The following is a 24,880-nucleotide window of genomic DNA, read 5'->3' on the forward strand; positions in this document are numbered from 1 at the left end:
AGGTTCTTTAGCATCTTTGTGAACTCAGATATCAGGCTCCCAGTGAAAGGGAAAGAAATTCTAAACTTAAAGTGAAAGGGTATATTTGGCATTTAATTTTTAATAGATTTATTATTTAATACATATATTTTTATTTTAAATGTTCTATCCTGTATAAAATAATACACAAATTTCCTCGTTAACTTATACATATATTATGTACGAATAACCAAAAAACTAACAAAACATGGTATATGTTGTGTTAAATTTTATACGGAAATTGATTTTCCTTGACCAAATAATGTATTAAATTATACTCCCTCCGTTTTAATTTATGTGAACCCATTTGATTTGACATGAAATTTAAGAAAAAAAAGAAGACTTTTAAACTTGTGGTATAAAATGAGTCACATATATTTTGTGTGACTATAAATTATTCCATAAAGTTAAATTATTTTTAAATAAGAAAATATATTATTTTTTTTGGTACGGATTAAAAAAGAAATATGTTCGCATAAAATGAAACGGGATGAGTATTGGTTTTCGTACATGGATTAACCCTCCTAAAAGAGCACGCACCTTATATATTTATGCAATTTTTTGTTTCACTAAATAAATAGCCCAGCTTCATAGGACCAAGGACCGTTTGATCCGCATCTAAAAAGAGGATAAATTCACAAAGAGGGAAAGAGAAAAGACCCGAATGCGAAAGAAAGCCCTAAACCGAAGAACACTTCTCGAGCAAATAATCGTATCCATCTGCACATAGCAAGCAATTTCTAATCAACCTGACTGAAGCCATGGCTGGCAGAGAAGTTCGAGAATACACCAATCTCACCGATCCTAAAGGTATTATCCCACAACTGGCCACACGCATTTGGTTGTAGCTAGCTTTTTTGGTATTCGTTTACTCTTTAGGGTTAGTTAACCTGTAAATGCGAACAAATTTTGCAGATAAGAAATTCGGGAAAGGAAAGGGAGACAGGATAGATGACGAGGAAATCACTTTCCAACGCATGGTTTCAAAGGTTAGCGAATCCCGTTTCTCCAACTTTATATACGGATTTAACACGCTCCAATATTTAATCAGGAGCCAACAAATTTTGCCTCTGATTTGACTTCCTTCTACAGGAATCAACAAAATATTAATAATAAATCTAGCAAGTTGGAAGGGAAAGAGCAACTAATATCTTATGCCAATTAAAATATTTTAGAAGGAGAATGGACGTGTAGGAGGGAAAGAAGTTAACAGAATTTCTTCTTTTGCTAATGATTACTAATGATGAGCTCTTCTTGATTTTTGGGATGACGAAAGAATGATGGCCTAATCATGGCTATATATAGGCTTAAGGAAAACTTCTGCACAAGACAAGTGTTTTACTTGTCAAATTTCCTTTTATGCAAGATGTCATAACATCTCATGCAAAATGCCACTAGGCTTATTAAGGCCATTTGTCAAATAATCTTTTAAAACAATGCCACATGTAAAAAGTCTTTTGACACATTACCAACAATTATCAACAATCCCCCACATCAAAAGACTTTTTGTTTAGGAATACAGAGTAGGAAAGAGTAAGACTTGCTGGATTTGCATGGTCTAAATGTAATAGGTTTGGTGTCTTCTGGACTATGAACCAAACTTAGACCAATAAAACTTAACTCACAGAATTACTGGTGAAATATAATATTTCTATGAACCAATAATTTTTATTATCAATCACATTTCGACCATCACATTTCGACCCTCACAATTTTGCTGTTCAACGCGGTTTTGTGCCACTAGGCCACGCGCGTGCCTGGTAATTCATGAGAGCTCTATAGACTAGACCAAAATCTCATAGGAGCGGCCCCACTCCACTCTCATACAGGTGAATTCATCAAATGTATGCTGCTTTTAAATACATCACCCATAAGAAATATGAATTCATTAAGAGTTATAACTCAACCTCTCAATTAGTAGCAGTCAAACACTCTCTTTTAGTGCTTCAGTGTCAATATCAACTTGTTATTACCCATATGAACCTACTTCATGGGATCTCCAATCACATAGGTTGGGTTACCATCTCTATTGACAACATGTCGGCCTTAACCCCATCTCTCTTGAGGTTTGAAGAATTAATTTTCTTCCCACAGGTTTAGTCAGAGGATCGGCCAAATTTATCTCTGGCTTCACATAGTCAATGGAAATTATTCCATCTCTCAACAACTGTTTTATGACATCATGTCTCAATTTCATGTGTCTACTTTTACAATTATAAGATTTATTCTTTGTCAGTGTTGTGAAGAGCGTGAAGCGAGGAAAAGCGACAACCCCCTTTTCGCTTAAAGCGCGAAGCGAAGCGCTCACTTTTTTGAAGTGAAGCGGAATTTAAAAAATAAAATACTGAAGGGAAGGGCAATAAGAACTAAGAATAAATGATATAAAAATAAGAGTAAGGGCAGTATACCATTTCAGTAAAAAAATGGGCAGCATTTCAAACGAAAAAACAGTGCAAGAAAATAAAGAAGAATGAGAAAGAAGAACTGAAAGGAAAAAAAAATTTCGCCAGCATTTTGTTGCTTTTTGGACGCTGAAACAGTGAAAGAAAAAGAAAAAGAAGAGGAAGAAGAAGGAGGAGAAGGAGGAGGAAGAAGAAATCACATACCCGGAGATGATTTTGAAGTTGAAAAGTGTAGAAAACTTGGAACCCTAGTCGCCTCTTTCTTTCTCTGTTGCTGTTGGAGTGCTGGTGATATGTTTTAATAAAAGAACAACTATTTTAATTAGGCAGCCCTTTAAAACAGAGAAGCGCTCGCTTCAGTCGCCTCGCTTCGCATCGTCGCTTCTCGCTCTTTAGTGAGAAGCGACCGCTTTTTCATACCTGCTACGCTTCAGATAGCAGAAGCGGTGAGTGGGTTGCCTCGCTTCGCTTCTCGCTTTAAGCGAGGAAGCGACCGCTTTTCACAACTCTGTTCTTTGCAATAACTATTGCCGCATGACAATCACAATGCATAAACACAGGAGGCAGTACGCCCTTTATTAAAGGAATATTAGCTAAGAAGTTTCTTAGCCACTCGACCTCAGAACCAGCTAACTGCAGAGCTACAAACTCTGATTCCATAGTCGATCTAGCTATGATCGTCTGTTTAGCTGAATTCCACGATTTTGTACCACCGCCAAGAGTGAATACATAACTACTAGTGGATTTTGTCTTATCTGAATCAGAGATCCAGTTTGCATCATTGTACCCTTCTAAAGTAGAAGGAAATCCACTATATAGGATACTATAATTCATGGTTCCTCTCAAATATTTCATTAGTCTAGCTAATGCAGACCAATGCTCTCTGTTGGGATTATGAGTATATCTACTCAGTCTACACACAACATAGGCTATATCGGGTCTTGTAAAATTTATTAAATACGTCAGACTCCCGAGCATAATGAGCAACTGAGTCACCATTATTCTTTTTCAAATGAGAGTTAGCATCAAAAGGAGTGCTCACAGATGTGACATTAAAATATTCAAACTTCTTAAGAAGTCTCTCAACATAATGTTCTTGTGATAACGTTATTCCATCTTCACTCCTTATAACTTTAACTCCTAATATTGTATTTACTTCACCCAGATCTTTCATATCAAAATTAGCAGACAAAATAATTTAGTACTTTGCACAATATTTAAACTTGTACCAAATATAAGCATGTCAACAACATATAGACATATTATCACATAATCATTGTCTACTACTTTTGTATAAATATATTTATCCACCTCAACTGAAGAAAAATCGTCTCTCAGTAAGACTTGATCAAATTTCTCATATCACTGCTTAGAAGCTTGTTTAAGGCCATAAAGAGATTTAATTAATTTACAAACTTTATTTTTTGTCCTGGAATGACACAGCCTTCAGGTTGAACCATATAAATTTCTTCTCCTAAATAACCATTTAAAAAAGTTGTTTTACATCCATTTAATGGATACAAAGCTTATGGATTGAAGCTAAGGCAACTAAAACTTGAATAGAGGAAATTCTAGTAACTGGTGTAAATGTATCAAAATAATCTATATTTTGTTTTTGAGAAAATCCTTTTGCTACTAACCGAGCTTTATATTTATCTAAAGATCCATCCGGATTAAATTTCTTTTTGAAAATCTATTTACAACCAATAGGCTTTGCACCCGGAGGTAAATCTGTTAAAATTCATGTTTTATTTTTCAAAATAGAATTAATTTCAACTTTTATTGCCTCTTTCCAATAATTAGCTTCTGAAGAAGATATAGCTTCAAAATAATTTGATGGTTCATTATCGACAAGAAAAGTTTGAAAATCATTTTCATAAGAAAAATATTCTTTCCTAGGCCATTTGCTCGTTCTCAGTTCCTCGTTAGAGGTACTTTCATTATTTGTTTCAACAGGTGTATGAGAAATTTTATCAGACAGTGGATAAATATATTCAAAGAACTATGAGAAATTTTATCAAACAATGGATAAATATATTCAAAGAACTCAACATTCTTTGTCTCAATTATAGTATTGCAATCAAGCACATTACTTTTTAAAACAAGAAATCTATATGCAACACTATGTTCAACATATCCAATAAGCATACAATCTGTAGTTTTAGAACCTATTTTTCTCTTTTTAGGTTCAGGCAATAGGACTTTAGCAAGGCATCCCACACATATTTCATGTTAGGTTTATAACCCTTTAACAATTCATAAGGAGTTTTGCTAGTTCTTTTATGTGGTATTCTATTTTGTAAGTGACATGCAGATAATATAGTTTCACCCCACAAATTATCATGTGCATTAGAACTAACTAATATGGAATTCATCATCTCTTTCAATGTTCTATTTTTCCTTTCAGCTACTCCATTTGACTCAGGTGAATAAGGCGGAGATACTTCATGAATTATTCCTTCTTTTTCACAAAAATTATTCAAAGAAAAATATTCTCCACCTCTATTAGATCTAATTCTCTTAATTTTTCTACTAAGTTGATTTTCAACCTCAGTTTTATAAGAAATAAAAGCATTAAAGGCATCATATTTATTTCTAAGAAAATACGACTTAGTATATCTGGAAAAATCATTAATAAATGTCACATAATACCTTTTACTACCTCTAGTCATGGTTTATTTGTGGTTAATATTTCTGATACTAGAAATGAAAATGCATCTTCTTCTGCTTATATGGTGGAGTCTATTTCTTTATGGCATGCTAGACTAGGACATGTTAATGTCGCATATATAAAGAAAATGCAGTCGCTAGGATTAATATCCGATTTAGACTCAAATAATATTGACAAGTGTGAAATGTGTGCTGAAGCTAAAAGTACTCCAGCAAGTCTTACTCTTTCCTACTCTGTATTCCTAAACAAAAAAGTTTTTTAATGTGAGGGATTGTTGGTAATGTGTCAAAAGACTTTTTACATGTGGCATTATTTTAAAAGATTGTTTGACAAATGGCCTTACTAAGCCAAGTGGCATTTTGCATAAGATGTTTTGGCATCTTGCACGAAGGAAATTTGAAAAGTAAGTAAAACACTTATCTTGTGCAGAAGCTTTTCTTAGGCCTACATATAGCCATGATTAGGCCATCATTCTTCCATCATCCAAAATACCAAGAAGAGCTCATCATTAGTAATCATTAGCAAAAGAAGAAATTCTTCTATCTTCTTTTCCTCCTATACGTCCTTCTCCTTCTAAAATATTTTAATTGGCATAAGATATTAGTTGCCCTTTCTCTTCCAACTTGCTGGATTTATTATTAATATTCCTGTATCCTATTATATAGAGGTAGGTTTGTTTAATCTTGGGGAAACATTTCACATTACTGAAATAGTTTCTTAGGACAGTGCCTAGCACGACTCAAGCCAATTGTTGTATTTTCGCTCACAAATAATATTAATACTTTTCTCGTGTTATTTCCCTACAATACAAAATATTAAATTACAAACCCAACTATTTAAAAGAGGGGAACAAAAGAAAATAGACTACTAAATTTTGAGAAGGAAAGACAACAAAGGGAAGCTAGTGAAGAACAAAAAAGCAAAGGAAAGTTGTTGATGGTTGATGTGCCTAAGTTATGCCTATTTATAGGCTTTAAGAGAGGTTTGAAGCATGACAAGTGTATAACTCTTGTTGTCTTGGATTTTCCATGATATTGCCACACTCATTTCTCCATTGCCACTTGGAAGGACATTTGTCTAATTTTGAAAATATCACAACAATCAATGCTAGTATAAAATGGAATTACCTGCAATTATCTTTTAAGTGACTTGATTGTTTAAATCATTTTTTACACCGTTAGTTCATACTGACTATTTATTATCTCATAAAACTCATTGGCCATTAGCTGTATATGCCTTTTCATCCACATTGTGAAATAGATGATATCCAGGAGGAGATGTTTGTAGTGGATTGAGAACTATAGATAATAATCGCAAATGTTTAGTTAATTTTAAAGGAAAAATCCTGTTTGGGCCCCATGTTCTCAACCATAATCTGATATTTGAAGAGGTCATCCATGAATTCGTCTATTTGCTCGAATCAACAAGTCTTTCTTCATTTTCTTTGTTTGATGAAATGATGGGGCTGTTAAATAATTTACTTCCGCAAAGCTAAAATAGGATTTATTCTCTCAAGTGTGGTTTTGCCCCTGGGGCAAGAGCACTCCACTCCAACTAAGAGGCAAGAAATTTGTCTCAACCTAAGTGATTTCTTCACATTTGCCACAGAGTTTTTGGGGGGGGGAGGGGGTACCATGTCGGAGAAATAAAAATTCTTCCTCATGTCCTAGCTATCAAAAGAAAAAGAAAAAATTAACTTCCCCTTTTTGAATTCTGAATGTGTTGAGAAAACTGACTGAGCTTGCGACCACTCCAGTTTTCTATTCCTTATTTTCTTGCCAATAAGGGCTCTTGTAACTGCTCTTTTTATTTGCTACCCTATCCTTCCTCTTGTTAGGCTTATAAGGAACTTATAGAAGTTGTTTTGATCAAGAAGAAGGCTTCTTTACTCAATGGGAGACTGCTACTGGTAAAAGAAACAACAACGAAAACAATTAAGTCTCAATTATATGAATCCTCACTATTCATCAATCGTGAAGATTCATCATAAATCGACATATTTTACGCTGGTTGTGAACCTACTACAACCCTCCTCCTTTATGAGGGTATAGGACCGACAAAGTGAGCAAGCTCACATCAGCGGAGTTACTACTGGTAAGGGGAACCCTATCAAAAAAATAGGATTTAATAAGGGTATAGGACCGACAAAGTGAGCAAGCTCACATCAGCGGAGTTACTACTGGTAAGGGGAACCCTATCAAAAAAATAGGATTTAATAAGGTGTTTTTGAAGTATATTTAGTTATAGTCTTTGAAAACAGGTTTAACACTACTAAAACAAAAGCTTGATGGTTGTGAGTTATTCTAAGTTAAGATATTCCGGAAAAGCGTGTAATATCACATTATTTCAGGGCTAGATCATATTGTAAAGTATCCTTCAGAATACCCCAATTTCTTATAACATGCCCTGACAGGGATCTTGGCTTTTCCTACTGGGTGCTTGATATGTTCAGATGCAAGAGGTTGCTGGGGAACGCGGAGGTTACCTTCATGGGAGAGGCGGTACAGATTCTTGCTCAAAATAATTCCTCCCCTCTTTTTCTTCTTGGTACATCCATCCATCAATATAATGGAAGTGTGTAATAGTTTCCTGAGCCTTGTTTAAGTTATGCAATGCAGCCTTGGACAGCGATGACTTGCTTTATCTAAAGGAGCAGATGGAAGCCGAGGAGGATGCTGAACGCCTTCTGAGACGTACCGAAAAACGTGCATTCCAAGCATTCAAGATATCCTTTTTACTGGTTCTTCCTTTGATATTACCGCATTCCATTGTGTATCCCTCGTATGTTAACATTATATGGTGACTGCAAGTGCTAATTGATGTCAAATGAGTTTCATTAATATGTATAATCATTATAAAGGCTACCTTCTCAAAAAAATAATCATTATAAAGGCTGATTTGTATAATCTTTATAAAGGCTGATTTGATGATTTACCTCATCAAGTTTAGCCTTGCCAGCAGATAGGATGTTGTGGCTTGAGAAAGCATAGGACACAGATAACTTGTCAACCAAAAGAAAAGGACATAGATAATGTAAGGTTATCAAGTTGTAGTTAACCAGTTCCATCTTCTGTGTAATGCTTAACCATTTTAAACAAAGCTGTTGCTGATTCTTCACCAGCATCAATTCCCCTGCCGCTTCGTGTTGAGCCCAAGCCAAAGAGTGGGATTAGGTATTCTTTTGCCTCTTTTTACTGTTAGGCACTTTATTTCTTCTGACAAAAGTGGGTTGCTCTAGTGGTAAGCACCCTCCAATTCCAACCAAGAGGTTGTGAGTTCGAGTCACCCCAAGAGCAAGGTGGGGAGTTCTTGGAGGGAGGGAGCGGAGGATCTATCGGAAACAGCCTCTCTACCCCAGGGTAGGTGTAAGGTCTGCGTACACACTACCTTCCCCAGACCCCACTAGTGGGATTATACTGGGTTGTTGTTGTTGCACTTTATTTCTTCTGTGACGTCACCCTTGTTATTTCCATCTTTTTGTTGTTTTTGGTACTTGGTATTGTGCGTAAATAATCAAGGGGAGTCAATTAAATTAAGATTTGCTGGTCTCATGGTACAGGCAGCAAGATTTACTAAAAAGGGTTTTAGAAGTCAAACCTAAGAAGCAGAAAGTTTGTACCGCATCTGATGGGAGTAATTCCCCAGCAAGCACACAGGCTGCTCCAAGTAATAACGCTGATTCTAATCAGGAGAAGCAGAAAGAGACCCTGCCAGCTAGATCAGCTGACATGGGAGATGAAACAAAGACAGATAATCCAATGAAAAGCTTGCTAGTAGCATATGAGAGCTCAGATGAAGATTGATCTTGTATGTAGTTTTTGTATGCTGATGCTTAGAGCATTGTGTTTAAATCAACAAATCTCATTAGTAGTTGTTATGTGCCCATTCTGATCAAGGATCCTTCAAAGCTCTCCTTTTTACTGCAATTGTATAACAGAAGAGCAGCTAAATGCACACCGCTGGCCTTTGAGCATGTGCAATAGAGGCCTAAATCTTCTTAATCCACCATAAATTACCTGATAGAGTGAATATTGATGAAAATTTTAGTTGGTGGTTGTACTGCAACGCTTTGGACAGTGCTTTATCCATCAAGTCATTCCTAAGTTAGTACTAGTAGTATTTATTTGTGCTCCAACTTAATTACTATAGAAGGCAAGAAAGAGTTTTTCGTTTTAACTGTTACATTTACATATTTCAGAACCTGAACGTATACAGGGATGTAGGGCCGAAGATGGTTGGACTAAAGTGCCTGCTATTACAGTCTAAGTGCGTTAGGGGAATGTTGTTAAATTTACCTAAATGAGGAAGAAATTGAGAGAAGTATGTTGTAATTTAACGTAGTTGAGATATTATTGTTCTGCACCAAATGATGAAGAAAATCGAGAGAAGCTATAATATTCCCTCGGAATGTGAAGTTTCTTGATGAAACTAAGCTTTGATTTGATATATTAGTCACTGATATAGGAAAATTTTCAGTTCCTTAAGAAAGTTCCCCTCCAAAATCGTACTCAATACCTCTCGATCATAGAGTGATTTTTGTCCAATTTGGCTTTCTCAAGAGCAAATGAGTATCAAGTCAAATAGTTGATATGAGTTCAAGTCGGATTTTCCCTATCTCTAGTTCAAACCCTTTAATTAGGTTAGTCAAAACCTTAATTAGCCCAAATTCTTGTTAGCCAAGTTTTCCTAGACTAGGTTCCTCTTTCTCAAGTAAAAGACCAGGTCAAAAAGGCATGAATCAATGTTTGCAACCATTAATTCTCTAATTAAATCATGAACGAGGCTAAATAACAAACACTCAATCATAAACAAGCATTAGATCAATTACCCATAAGGTTTACACACTAGGGTTGTGTCACAACCCTAGAAAATATCTAGCCACTCATAATAGAAATGGAAGAAAATAAAGAAGAAATATTAATTAAAGCCATAATACAAAATTAAAATGATAAACTAATGTGTTTTTAAATCCAAAATGGTCACAAATTACCAAAAGTAGTAAACTACAACGGTTACCGCTAAAAAAACTACCAAGCTTGCCTTAAAAAAGTGATTCCCGTCTATCTATAGTGGCCCGAAATTCGCTAACAAAAATGCCTTTCGGGAGGTTCTGCGGCCGCACAATTCTATGTGCGGTCCGCACTTTACTTGATTCTGCAGGTTGAGGGATTCTGCAGCCGCACAATTTAGTCTGCAGCTGTACTTCATTTCTGCGGCCACACAATTCCATGTGCGGTCCGTACTCTTGGCAATGCTTCACTCTTGGTCGTTTTGCACATTCTCTGAACTTTTTGAATTCTTGTCAGTGCGGCCATGTTTTGCGGCCGCACAAATTGTATGCGGTCCGCACTTTGCTTCAATCAACATCTGAGCTTCAACACCAGATCTGCTGCCGTAGAGAGAATTTTGCGGTCCGCGCTTTCTTCTACGACCCGCGCTTTCTTCTACGGCCCGCGCTTTCTTCTACGGCCCGCGCTTTCTTCTGTGGCCGCAGAATTACTTATACGGACCGCACTTTTGGCCTGCTGCGCTATTTCTTGCCTTATGAGTCGGAACACTCCTTTTTGAGTTAGATTTCTTCATTAAAGTCCAATTCTCCAATATTCTTGCAATTTGCACAATTTCATTAGTTTTGGGAACAGAAATCAACACTTTCGGACTAAAACTAAAGCAAGAAGGTACTAATAAGTGGTTAAAATCCACACTTATCAATTCTCCCAAACTTAAGGCTTTGCTTGTCCTCAAGCAAATAGTTTAGTTCTCATCTCCTCATAGTGAAAGGTCATTTCAGAGAGTCAATGATAAGCTATTCATACTCAGTTGGGACCAACAATTACCCACAATACTCATGCATTTTCAACAAGGTGATAAATCACATATTATGCACATATAGTTCTAATGTGACATTTGAGCTTCAAGAATTGACTTTACTCATCAAGGACTCTTGTTCTATCATGTAGATCACAGTGGACTCCAAACTCTTCCTCCTCTACCTTCCATTTGCCAAGCTCACTTCAAAAGTTAACACTCAATTTTTAGATCAACGAAAGGTACACTCTTGTCTCACAAAAGAATGTCACAAGTAAGGCTTCAAGTACCATAGACTTGCCCCTCATGTAGATCACCACTAATGTAAGCTTACTCGGTTCAAAATCAAGTAGGACTTCTTTCGGGTTGTAATGAAGGCGTTTAGATTAGGGTAGGATACCATATGGGTAAGTAGTTACATCATTCCTTAAGCACTCCACATTTTTATTTCTTAGCTCACATTTACCAACTCTTAGAAGCATTTTCTTTTTTTTAGGGGCTAGAGAGACTTGACATCGCTCTTTCTTGTTCATTTCATTCTTTTTCTCCCTTGATGCTCATACTAGCGATAGTTGCCTCTTTTTGATTTTATCAACTCTCTTTTTATTCTCTTTTTGGCATTTTCTTTTTGTTCTTTTTCTTTTCTTGCCTTCTCTTTTCATAGAGATCATTTCTTTCCTCTTTTTGGTGCCTTGATACCTTTTTTCAAACTTCTCAACTCTCCCCCCAAACTTATGCCTTAAGCCACTTATTTCATAAGAGTGTTAAGAAAGGTCCGGGTGCCAAGAGAGGATTACAACAAAACGGGTAAAGGTTTATAGCATGGTTACCAAGTAAGAAAGGCCAAAGGCTCAAAGAGGCTTGACTAGGGATAACAACATTGGTTGGAAATAGAAAGCTCAATCGGACCAAGAAAAGCCTACAATCATCTCCCAAACCAAGCAGACTTAGGATTTCGCTTTGAAGCATTTTCGGGGCAAGTTCTAGACCATTCACAAGGATACTTGGACTAGCAACGAAAAATCACCTCACCCCTCATGCAAATAGACCGTAAAAGAGGATAGAGTCGGGAGCCTACAACAACCACAATCAAGTTAACGATCACTATGATCCAATAAACCACTCAATGATTATCAAAATCAACTCAAGAGTCTCAAAGTCACTAACTACAGCTATTTTCTTTCAAAAATCTTGTTTCAAACCATAAGCACGTAGTTAAGTGTGTTGGTGCCAAATGAAGCATGAATAACTCTTTTTAGAGTACGACTTGATTAGAACTTTTATTCATTACTATTACTATTATTATTACCTAAACACAAAAGCGGACTCATTCCTTAATAAGGTTGTCACACTATCTATCCTCAGGAAGAGTCACCCGGTTCACGCAAAATTACCTTTAGAGAGAACCGTGACATTAAGAAAACCAAAGACTTATTATCTATACTACTACAAAACATGAAAGCTACTAGCATAAAAAAGAAGCTACTAACAAAACAAAAGTCAAAGTAATGAAAGCAATAACTAACTAAAAATAAGAAAAAAAATAAAATTATCCAATTATTACAGTCCAAATGTATCCAAATGTGTCAATCAAATAAACTCCACCCCCTCGAATAAAAGTAAGCATTGTCCCCAATGCTTAACAAAATAAGAGTGAAAAGAGGGAGGGTGAAGAAACTCCCTAAGCATCCTTTGACATCTCAGTCTCCAGAGCAGCATCAACTCCAGCTGGCTCAGTCAACTGTATCTCGTCATCATCATATCTGGGAGTGATAAGAGTAGCAAACATCGCATGCAGACGCAGTTCGGCAGCAAGGGATGGCTCATCAGACTGGACAACTGGTGCAGATGGATTTGGGGCGGACTGGTCTGGGTCAAGCAACATGTCAAATGATAAATCCCCACCTGTCTCTAAAGACATTATTTGACTGAAAGAGTGCTTATATTATGGGGGCTTCCCTTTCCAACATCTGACTTATATACAGGTCAACATTGACTTAAGAAGCATGAAAAAAAAAGTAGCTACCTCGGGAGAGGGATAAGAATAGTCTTTTTCCAATAGGCTAGTTGCCTATTGCACGAGTTTCTGACCTGAAAGGACGTCGGGTCACCTCCTTCTTTAGCTTATCAACAGGTCTCTTACTGGCCTAGGACTTCCTTAGCTTCTTCACTTCTTCACTTCTTTGGTCAAATCCTCGATAACTAATTTATGTTGTACCAAAGTGTCCATGATCAACTTGTGCAGCTTCTCATAACATGCGCATATTATCAATCAGCGCATGTTAACAAAAGTTATATAATTAGTTAATCCTAAGTGATTTAGTAGTGTAAATTTAATTTGTTAATATTCTCAGTAAGTTAAACGTTAGATAATATGTAAGAATGGATTAAGACCCATATTTTCTTGAGTTTGTCGTATTAGCGTGGATGCGGACTGGATGAGGAGGTAAAAAAGAAAATAAAAGATAGAGGGTTGAATTGCATTCTAAGCAGTAGACTTGGTGTTTGAAGTTAATTAAGTCAATTATGGCGTTTGGATTTTAGCATATATAGATGTAAGAGAGAAAATATGAAGTACGGTGTTGATTGGATCGAATAGACAACGCATGCAAGTAGGCAGTACGTGTCAGTATTCATGCATAAGTACTCCCAAGTGTCCACTTAAATCCGTTTTTATCTATCTGGAATCCACCATTACACCTACTACTATAACCCCCTCGACAATATCGATCGTTCTCTGATCTCTTCATCTTTATCTTTTCTTCTTCTCAAGTAAACAAGAATTAATAGTGAGTGTAAAGGCTGTTGGTCCAAATAAGAAAAAAAGGTTTAATTAATTAGAATAATCAGAGAGGTCATGCAGCCACCGCGCAGATATGCCTTTGGGAGGGTGGATGAGGCCACTCACCCTGATTCCATGAGAGCCACCTTGTCCGAGTTCCTCTCTACCTTCATCTTCGTCTTTGCAGGGGAAGGCTCTGCTCTTGCTCTTGGTAAATAAATAAATAAGTAGCAATATTTCTGCATCTTTCAGTTTCATCTTGTTACATTTGATTTCTTGTGCACTAACAATTTTATACAGTATTTTTTTCCCACAAAATTGACTTATAATAATAATTTCTTTATGTCAAACCTGATAGCTGTATTGATGTTGTTTTTATTCACATGTATATGGCTTAAATCGATCCGTTGTAAGATTGATCTCCTAGTAATATTGCATTAGAACGAAATCATTAATTTATTGCGCTGCTCAATCATGCATGCATGCAAATAGTTATAATTCTGTGAATGTGAATGTATATGCAGATAAGTTGTATCCCGACACAGCTTTAGGAGCATCAAGATTGACGGCCATTGCATTGGCGCATGCACTGTCGCTCTTTGCAGCAGTAGCGTCGAGCATGAACGTCTCGGGGGGACATATTAACCCGGCTGTCACCTTTGGTGCCCTCGTGGGTGGCAGGGTTAGCGTTCTTCGTGCTGTCTACTATTGGGTTGCTCAGCTCCTTGGTGCTGTTGTAGCCTCTGCCTTGTTGAGGCTGGCTACTGATGGCTTGGTAAGACAGATCTGGCCCCTTTAGATGTATTTAATAATTTGAAAAATATTTTCCACCCTCCAACACGGAGAATGAGTCATATCTCCGATCCAAACCTGAATATATATATGTTTGAATAGTTAACCTAAATAGTGGCTCACCTAACTTCTTAAATTAAGAATAGACATCGGACATATTAGTGCATAAATTTGTGTATACATGTCGATTGGTAAATGTAAACAGTTAATACGGCGAGCTATTTGTGAGGATATTTTCCTGTCATATATACCATACTGTTTTATTTTCTCTGTTCCTCTTTCTTGCTCACTCAGCTTGCTTTTGGTGAATACGGTAGTCTTGTATATTCTGGTTTTTCCTTGTGCATTGAAGTGAGGGAGGATTAATCCTCTTATTTGGTCTTGACCAGCAGCTAGCTAACTCATTATACAATTACTCTTCAACCCCAATTTATGTGAGACCCTTCGTTTTATGTGAATTTTGACCAACATTTAAAAAATAATTATCATATATATTGAAGTGTAAGTAACTTACAATACTTTCTGTAGATAGTTTTTGAATATAATATTGAATAGAGAGTGTGTACTATTTTTCTTCTTTGAGTTTATTAAAGATTTCTTGTGGGTTCAGAGGCCACTGGGATTCGGAGTAGCAGCAGGAGTTGGCAACTTGAACGCACTTGTGATGGAAATAGTAATGACATTTGGGCTGGTATACACAGTTTATGCAACTGCCATTGATCCAAAGAGGGGAAGTTTGGGCATCATTGCACCTCTTGCCATTGCTTTCATAGTTGGGGCTAATATATTTGTTGGTGGACCTTTTGAAGGAGCATCCATGAATCCTGCTAGGGCATTTGGGCCTGCTCTTGTGGGCTGGAGGTGGAGGAACCACTGGATCTACTGGTTGGGCCCATTTATAGGTGCAGCCATTGCTGGACTTATCTATGAGTTTGGGCTTATACAATCTGAGATAGCTCCAATCCACACTCACCATCAACCCTTGGCTCCAGAAGATTACTAAATAGCACATTATATTGAAGATTTGTGCTAGACTCTGACTCGTTTCGTGAAGTTTGTCTCTGTTTAATGTAGTCTCGTGGAGAGTGTTCAATAGTTACATTTTGTAAGCTTCTAAATAATAGCATAATGTTGTCAGCAATAATTTATGTGTTGTCCGTAATGTTTCTTTTTTCGTCGTTTGTCCATGGTCCATCTCATTCAATAGCCAAAGTAATACGCATGTGTCTAAGGAAATTTTTTTTGGTTTGGTAACCAACTTTGTTGAATTTCTTTAGTTTGGTAGCTAACTTTGTTGAATTTCATTGATTTGGTATTCAACTTTGTTGAATTGTCAACATTGAAGAAAAAGAAGGAAGCATGTGCAAATTATTAAATATAGTAGGCTTTAGAGAGTGTGGCTTCGAATATAAAAGGAGAGCTTCAACTTTCATTTCTACATACCAACAAAGAGAGAGAAAGAGTGAGGTTTTACAGATAGGGTATAAGAAAATAGTCTATGAGAAAAATTGAGAGCGATATTGTAGTGAGGTGAGAATATCAAAAGAGAGTTATTTCTTTTGAGTGTTGTAGGTGGTCTTTGGAGTATTTTACTCGAACCTACAAAGTGTAAAATTCCTTGCTATAGTGATATCAGTTGCTCGTCTCGGGGCCGTGGTTTTTTCCCTTATTCAAAAGGGTTTTTCACGTAAAAATCTTGGTGTCATTGTCATTCTTTTATTCTTGTTAATTACCGTATCTCGGTGCTATATTATTATTCTCCTTTTATTACTGTGAATATTATTTCTGTAGGGGGTTTATTCCCAACAACTGGTATCAGAACATATGTTCTGCTCGTTCACAGAATTACTATTCACTGTCGGTAGTACTATACTCAGCGAAAAACAAAAATGTCCGGAGTAAAGTACGAGGTAGCAAAATTTAACGGAGATAGCTGTTTCTCAACATGGCAAAGAAGGATGAGAGATCTGCTCATCCAACAAGGATTACACAAGGTACTAGATGCTGATGCCAAAATGCGTGATACCATGAAAGTTGAGGATTGGGCTGATTTGGATGAAAGGGCTGCTAGTGCAATCAGGTTGCACTTATTAGATGATGTGGTAAATAACATCATTGATGAAGACACCGCACGTGACATTTGGATAAGGTTGGAAAGCCTATACATGTTCAAAATACTGACAAATAAATTGTACCTGAAGAAGCAGCTATACGCTCTACACATGGGTGAAGGTACGAATTTTTTGTCACATTTAAATGTATTTAAAGTGACTAATCACACAGCTCGCCAATCTCGAAGTGAAAATCGAGGAAGAAGATAAAGCCATCTTGCTTTTGAACTCATTGCCATCTTCATACGATAATTTGGCAACAACCATCCTGCATGGTTAGACTACCATTGAGTTGAAAGATGCCACATCGGCTCTTCTACTCAATGAGAAGATGAGAAAGAAGCCTGAAAATCAAGGACAGGCTCTCATCACAGAAGGTAGAGGCAGGAGTTATCAAAGGAGTTCGAGCAACTATGGTAGATCCGGAGCTCGTGGGAAGTCTAAGAACCGATCCAAATCAAGAGCCAGAAATTGCTTCAATTGTGATCAACCAGGTCACTTCAAAAGAAATTGCCCAAATCCAGGGCAAAGGTGAAACTAGTGGCCAGAAGAATGACGACGACACAGCCGCCATGGTGCAAAACAATGATAATGTTGTCCTGTTTATAAACGAGGAAGAGGAATGCATGCACTTATCAGGTCTAGAGTCGGAATGGGTGGTTGATACAATAACATTTTACCATGCCACACCGGTAAGAGATCTTTTTTTGTAGATATGTAGCAGGTGATTTCGGCCTTGTGAGAATGGGTAACACAAATTACTCAAAGATTGCAGGAATTAGTGACATTTGTATCAAGATAAATGTCAGATGCACATTGGTTCTGAAGGACGTGCGACATGTACCTGATTTGCGGATGAACTTGATCTCGAAAATTGCTTTAGACCGAGATGGATACGAGAACTATTTTGCAAATCAAAAGTGGAGACTCATCAAGGGATCATTGGTGATTGCAAAAGGGAGTTGCTCGTGGCACGTTGTACATGACTAATGCAGAAATATGCCAAGGTGAATTGAACGTGGCACAAGATGAGATTTCTGCAGATTTGTGGCACAAAATAATGTGCCATATGAGCGAGAAGGGATTGCAGATTCTTGCCAAGAAATCACTCATTTCTTATGCCAAAGGTACAACGGTAAAACCTTGTGACTACTGTTTATGTCACGACCCAATTTCACCTATAGGTCGTGATGGCACCCAACACTACAGCTAGGCAAGCCAACTGATAAATCAAACATATATTGATTAAACTTTTAATCCAAAAAAATCATAAAATACCAAATTCTATCAATGTGTGTGCCAAGACTCGGTGTCACAAGTGCATGAGCATCTAGTAGATTATACAAAACTCCAAATACTGTCTGAAATGAAATAGACAGAATGTAAATATAAGAAGAGACACTGGTAGCTGCAGAACGACTCAGAAAGGCAGCTCACCACTATGCCTCGGGATGGCGTGGATATGTGATGATAGGTCCTCCACTAGTACCTATCTCAGATCCTGCACAAAAAGTGCAGCAAGTGTAGTATGAGTACGTAAACAACGTGTACCCAGTAAGTATCAAGCCTAATCTCGAAGTGGTGGAGACGAGATGGCCGACTTTGACACTCACTATGGGTCAATAATAATAATTGAAATAAACTAAAATATTTAAATCAGCATGATTCACAGAATATAACAATAATTTATTTAACCAACAGAAATAATTAAATTCTTTCAAAATGCAACAATTCTCAATATATATATATATATATATATATATATATATATATATATATATATATATATATATATATATATATATATATATATATATATATATTAAATCCTTCAATTTCAATAAAAATTCTAATTTATTAAATAGCTTTACAAGCTGCAATTTAATTTCAATGAATTTTTAATTTATCAAATAGCTTTACAAGCTGCAAATTTCAATTAAATTTCAATAAATTTCCAATTTATCAAATAGGTTTACAAGCTGCAATTCAATTTCAATGAATTTTTAATTTATCAAATAGCTTTACAAGCTGCAATAAACCGTCAAAGTATCGTGTAATTATTATTATTATTATTAAGCACGATTTCTGCCGAGGACGTACGGCCCGATCCAGAGTGTCGTGTACACTACCGAGGGACGTGCTGCGCGATCAATAGATGCATCTATCCTGCCGAGGCGTTCGGCCCGCTCCACAAGAAAGGAGGACATTTTCTTATGTACCTCCGGAAGGAGAGTATATTTATTAAGAGATAAATTCGGGAGGAAGAATAATTTCTTTTAACAATTAATTAATTTAAACGGAAAATCAAGCATATAAGGTTTCTATCCTTTAATATCTTTATCTGAAAATTCACAATGTATTCATATATATATATATATATATATATATATATATATATATATATATATATATATATATATATATATATACATTAATAGTAGCTACGCACGAACTCTCGTCAACTCGTGCGCACGTAGCCCCCGCAATTAGCAACAATTATTTAATTTTAATCACCTATGAGGTAATTTCCCCTCACAAGATTAGACAAGAGACTTACCTCGTCTTGCTCCAATTTAATCCACTATAAGGCCTTTTCCACGATAATCACTCTGTCTGGCTCGAATCTAGCCAAAATAATTTGATACAATCACTAAAAATTATAGGAATCAATTTTATAAGAAAACACTACATTTTAAATAAAAATCCTGAAATTAATTAAAAATTCGTCCATGGGGCCGACATCTCGGAATCTGACGAAAGTTATGAAATCCGACAACCCATTCAATTACGAGTCCAACCATACAAATTTCACCAAATTCCGACATCAACTCGACCCTCAAATCTTCAATTAAAGTCTTTGAAGATTTCTACCATTTTCAACCCAATCTATACCCATTTGAACTCAACAATCTTTCCATAAACCTTATTGATATGTATAAATGATACTATTACACCCAAGAATCATACTCTTAATCACCCATCTTTACCCAAACTCAAAATTGAAGACTATGGGTTAGAACCTTACCTCTTGGGTGAAGATCTTGTGATATTTCCTTGTTGGATTTCAAAACTTGAACAAGATCTTGATGAACAAAGTACTTAAGCTTCTTCCTCTCTCTAGAACACTCTCTCTTCTCTCTAAAAATATCAGATTTTTGCTCCAAAATGAGCTTCAAGGCTTATTTATCGAAGTTGGGTCGGGTTATAACAATAGAAGAATGGATACTCCAAAAATTTCGGACCAGGCTACAGACCTGGCCTCGCCAGGCTAAAGCCTGGTTAAGCCTCGCTTTTGGATGGCCTCGCCAGGCTAAAGCCTGGTATTACACCTGGCCTCGCCAGGCTAAAGCCTGGTCTTACACCTGGCCTTGCGAGCTCTGTAGCGAGCTACAGGACAACCTTTGGGTATTTGATCATAACTTCTTGTAGCAATGTCCGAATGACGAACGGTTAAAAGCGTTAGAAACTAGACTCAAAGATATTTTATTTGATAGGTAGATCATCACATAACGCTACATATATATATATATATATATATATATATATATATATATATATATATATATATATATATATATATATATATATATATATATATGTAGATATTCTTGTTCAAAGTTGGGTCCTGTGCGAACTCACTTGAAACTTTAGTCTTATGAAATTTCCAACTTCTACATTCGATGCCGAAACCTATCGAATCAAGTCCGATTGACCTCAAATTTTACACACAAGTCATAAATGACATAACGGAGCTAAAAAAATTTTCGGAACTGGATTCCGACTCCTGTATCGAAAAGTCAACTTAAGGAACCAAGTGTTCCGATTTCAACCCAAACACTTCCAAATCCTGAACCAACCATCCCCACAAGTTATAAATCATTTAAAGAACATACTGGAAGTTTTATTTTAGGGAACGGGGTTCTAAAAGTTAAATAACCGGTTGGGTCATTACATTCTCCACCTCTTAAACAAACGTTCGTCCTCGAACGGGTTTAGAATTGTACCTGGAGTGCTGAATAAGTGTGGATATCTGCTCCGCATGTCTTCCTCGGCCTCCCAAGTTGCTTCCTTGACTGGTTGGCCCCTCCATTGGACTTTTACTGTAGAAATCCTCTTGGACCTCAACTGGTGAACATGTTTATCAACAATGGCAATTGGCTCCTCTTCATAACCCAAGCTATTATCTAGCTGAACTGTGCTGAAGTCTAACACATGTGATAGGTCGGCATGATACTTCCGGAGCGTAGATACGTGAAAAACTGGATGAACTCCCGATAGGCTAGGAGGCAATGCAAGCTCATAAGCAACCTCCCCAACTCGTTTCAACACCTCAAATGGGCCTATAAACCTTGGGCTCAACTTTCCCTTCTTCCCGAATCTCATAATTTCCTTCATCGGTGAAACCTTCAAGAGAACTTTTTCACCTACCATAAATGATATATCACGCGCTTTTTGATCCGCGTAACTCTTTTGTCTGGACTGTGCTGTACGAAGTCGCTCCTGAATCAACTTTACCTTTTCCAAGGCACCCCTTACCAAATCAGTACCATATAACTTAGCCTCACCTGGCTCAAACCATCCGATAGGTGAACGACATCGCCGACCATATAAAGCCTCAAATGGAGCCATCTCGATGTTGGATTGGTAACTGTTATTATAAGCAAACTCGGCCAAAGGCAGGAAACGATCCCACTGACCTCCAAAGTCAATCACACATGCAAGAACTCGGCTGGGCTCTGAAATATCCAGCCTCACAAGTTTGTTAGCCAAGGACTGAATATTTGAGGCTAATGGCCTTTCCTCTACTGAAATAAAAGCCAAACTACCCATACTCTCCGCCTTCCTGCTCAAGGCATCTGCAACCACATTTGCTTTACCCAGATGATACAAGATAGTAATATCATAATCTTTTAGTAACTCCAGCCATCTGCGCTGCCTCAAATTTAGATCCCTCTGCTTGAACAAATGCTGCAAACTACGATGATCAGTGTAAACTTCACAAGATACCCCATAAAGATAATGCCTCCAAATCTTTAGAGCGTGAACAATCGCAGCTAACTCCAAATCATGTACTGGATAATTCTTCTCGTGGGGCTTCAGCTGACGTGAAACATATGCAATAACTCGCCTTTCCTGCATCAATACACAACCCAATCCAACGCGTGACGCGTCGCAATACACTGTATATATTCCCGAACCAGATGGTAACACTAACATGGGTGCTGTAGTCAGTGCTATCTTGAGCTTCTGAAAGCTTGACTCACAATCATCGGACCATCGGAACTGAACACCCTTCTGGGTTAATTTGGTCAAAGGTGCTGCAATAGATGAAAAACCTTCTACAAATTGACGATAATAACTTGCTAAACCCAGAAAACTCCTGATCTCAATTGCCGAAGTGGGACGATGCCAATTCTGAACTGCCTCAATCTTTTTGGGATCAACTTTAATACCTTCGCCCGATACAATATGTCCCAAAAATGCTACAGACTCTAGCCAAAACTCACATTTAGAGAATTTAGCATATAGCTTTTGTTCCCGTAATGTCTGAAGCACTACTCTTATATATTGCTCATATTCCTCCTTACTGCGCGAATAGATTAATATGTCATCAATGAAGACAATGACAAACGAATCAATATATTGCATGAATACCCTATTCATCAGATCCATAAACGCTTCCGGGGCATTAGTTAAACCGAAGGACATCACCAGAAACTCATAATGACCATATCTAGTCCGAAAAGCAGTCTTCGGAACATTCGAATCCCAAATCTTCAACTGATGGTACCCCGACCTCAAGTCGATCTTAGAGAATACCCTAGCACCCTACAACTGGTCAAATAGATCATCAATACGCGGCAACGGGTACTTGTTCTTAAAAGTGACTTTGTTCAATTGGCGATAATCAATACACATCCGCATTGTTCCATCCTTCTTTTTCACAAATAATACTGGTGCACCCCAAGGCGATACACTCGGTCTGATGAACCCTTTGGCTAGTAACTCTTCAAGCTGTTCTTTCAATTCTTTCAATTCTTTCAGAGCCATGCGATACAGTGGGATAGATATAGGATGGGTATCTGAAGCCAAGTCAATACAGAAATCAATATCACGATCAGGTGGAATACCTGGAAGATCTGACGGAAATACATCGGGGAACTCCCGAACTACAGGCACTGAATCAATAGCCGGAGTCTCTGCAGTAGTATCCCGAACATAGGCTAGATAAGCCAAACAACCCTTCTCAACCATGTGTTGAGCCTTTATAAAAGAAATAACTCGATGAAATGAACTAACAGGCGAACCCTTCCACTCTAGCTTAGGAAATGCTGGAATAACCAAGGTAACAGTCTTGGCATGACAATCTAGAATAGCATGATATGGAGATAACCAGTCCATGCCCAGAATAATTTCAAAATCGGTCATCTCAAGCAATAGGAGATCTGCTCTAGTTTCATAACCACAGAATGTAATAATACAGGACTGGTAGATCCGGTTCACAACAACAGAATCGCCCACAGGAGTGGACACATAAACAGGAGTACTCAAGGACTCACGAGAAACACCCAGGAATGGAGCAAATAGAGATGACACATATGAATACGTAGATCCTGGATCAAATAATACTGAGTCATCTTTGCCACAAACAGAAATAATACCTGTAATCACGGCATCTGAGGCCTCTGCATTTGGTCTATCCGAAAAAGCATAGAACCGAGCTGGAGCGCCAACTATCTGGCCTCCGCCTGACTGGCCTCCACCTCTAGGACGGCCCCTACCCCCCTGTCCTCCACCTCTGGGTGGTCGGACTACTGGTGGAGCAACTGGTCCGGTAAGCATAGGCTGCTGACCCTGCTGTACTGGCCTACCCCGAAGCTTGGGGCAAAACCTCCGCATGTGACTGGGATCCCCGCACTCGTAACAACTCTTCGGTGCGATGAGCTGCTGACTAAGTGTCTGGCCCTGGGGATGTGAATACCCACTGGGAGGATTCTGAATAGCTGGTGGGCGGTAAGAACTCTCTGGGATAGCACTGAGATAAGGTCACACTGGAGCACCTCGAGGAGGTGGTGGTGCTGGATATGGGGGTCTGCTGGACTGCCCCCTCACGAACTGACCTCTGCTCCCAGACGGAGCACCTCTGAACTCTCCAGAGTACCTGAACCGCTTATCTCTCATAATCTGCTCTCGGCTCTGCTGACGTACACCCTCAATCCTCCGGGCTATCTCCACAACTCGCTCATAAGAAGTCCCCATCTCAACCTCTCGAGCCATAGTGGCCTGAATACCAGTATGTAAACCGGCTACAAACCTCCGCACTCTCTCCGCCTCAGTAGGGAGTATCATTAGTGCATGGCGAGATAATTCAACAAACCTCGCCTCATAATCAGTCATGACATCTGATCCTGCTGGAGCTGCTCAAACTGAAACCGCAACTCTTCCCTCTGGGAGGGTGGAATATACCTACCAAGAAGATACGGGTGAACCTGTCCCAAGTCATGGGAGGAGAATCTGCTGGTCTGCCAAGAGCATAAGACTGCCACCATCTACGGGCTCTACCCTCTAGCTGAAAAGTAACGAAATCAACCCCATGGGATTCCAATATCCTCATGTTGTACAGTCTATCCTTGCAACGATCAATGAAATCCTGTGGATCCTCATGTCGCTCACCCCCGAAGACAGGAGGATGTAGCCTAGTCCATCTATCCAATAGTTTCTGAGGATCGACGGCTACAGCTGGCCTGGGCTCAGGTGTAGCTGCTACCACTGGTTGGGCTCCACCTACGGGTAGTGCACCCTGGGTCTGATATACAGCAGATGCCTATCCATGAGCCTGCGCGGTAGGGGTCGGTGCTCCCCCGCCCGCCTGAGATGTGGCTGGGTCTGCCGGAAATAAACCGGCCTGAGTCATATTGTCCATGAATCGCAGCATACGACCCATGACATCCTGAAATCCCGGTGCAGATATGAAGTCCACCGGAGCTGACTTTGCAACAGGCACCTCACCCTGCTCCTCAATAATGGGATTCTCTGTTGGATCCACTGGCGGCATAACCGGAATAGTCCTGGGACGTCCTCGCCCTCTACCACGGGCTGGAGCCCTCCCTCAGACTCTGCCTCGGCCTCTAGCAATTGGGGGAGTAGCTCTTCCTTGGTCTGGAACTTCATTCGAGCGGGTTCTCACCATCTGTGAGAAAATAAGAGAAGGAGTTTTAGTGCTACATTAATTGCACGATGGAATGTGAAGAAAGGTAATTTCCTAACACCCTATAGCCTCTCGAAGATAAGTACA

The 24,880-nt window shown here is 38.3% G+C and overlaps 2 protein-coding genes across 2 annotated transcripts; both read left to right on the top strand.

Moving 5' to 3' along the window:
• Positions 1-605: 605 nt before the first annotated feature.
• LOC104116340 (uncharacterized) lies at positions 606-9,111 on the top strand. The gene is made up of 6 exons (XM_009627175.4): positions 606-828; positions 934-1,007; positions 7,544-7,592; positions 7,710-7,816; positions 8,188-8,264; positions 8,651-9,111. Exons 1-6 carry the CDS (start codon positions 780-782, stop codon positions 8,892-8,894), a joined length of 600 nt encoding a protein of 199 aa, XP_009625470.1. The 5' UTR covers positions 606-779; the 3' UTR covers positions 8,895-9,111.
• Positions 9,112-13,598: 4,487 nt separating this feature from the next.
• LOC104116341 (probable aquaporin TIP3-2) lies at positions 13,599-15,658 on the top strand. The gene is made up of 3 exons (XM_009627176.3): positions 13,599-13,892; positions 14,206-14,456; positions 15,084-15,658. The coding sequence occupies exons 1-3, from the start codon at positions 13,757-13,759 to the stop codon at positions 15,474-15,476; spliced, it is 780 nt and encodes a 259-aa protein (XP_009625471.1). The 5' UTR covers positions 13,599-13,756; the 3' UTR covers positions 15,477-15,658.
• The last annotated feature ends 9,222 nt before the right edge of the window (positions 15,659-24,880 follow it).

The sequence above is a fragment of the Nicotiana tomentosiformis genome, chromosome 6, assembly GCF_000390325.3.
Source record: "Nicotiana tomentosiformis chromosome 6, ASM39032v3, whole genome shotgun sequence".
In the NCBI taxonomy this organism is placed as follows: Eukaryota; Viridiplantae; Streptophyta; class Magnoliopsida; order Solanales; family Solanaceae; genus Nicotiana; species Nicotiana tomentosiformis.

Excerpts from the sequence above, each read along its gene's own strand:
- LOC104116340 (XM_009627175.4), top strand. The coding sequence starts at position 780 with ATGGCTGGCAGAGAAGTTCGAGAATACACCAATCTCACCGATCCTAAA. Across the intron at positions 7,817-8,187 it reads GTGCATTCCAAGCATTCAAG|AAAGCTGTTGCTGATTCTTC; the intron begins ATATCCTTTTTA and ends ACCATTTTAAAC. Across the intron at positions 8,265-8,650 it reads AAGCCAAAGAGTGGGATTAG|GCAGCAAGATTTACTAAAAA; the intron begins GTATTCTTTTGC and ends CTCATGGTACAG.
- LOC104116341 (XM_009627176.3), top strand. The coding sequence starts at position 13,757 with ATGCAGCCACCGCGCAGATATGCCTTTGGGAGGGTGGATGAGGCCACT. Across the intron at positions 13,893-14,205 it reads AGGCTCTGCTCTTGCTCTTG|ATAAGTTGTATCCCGACACA; the intron begins GTAAATAAATAA and ends ATGTATATGCAG. Across the intron at positions 14,457-15,083 it reads GGCTGGCTACTGATGGCTTG|AGGCCACTGGGATTCGGAGT; the intron begins GTAAGACAGATC and ends TTGTGGGTTCAG.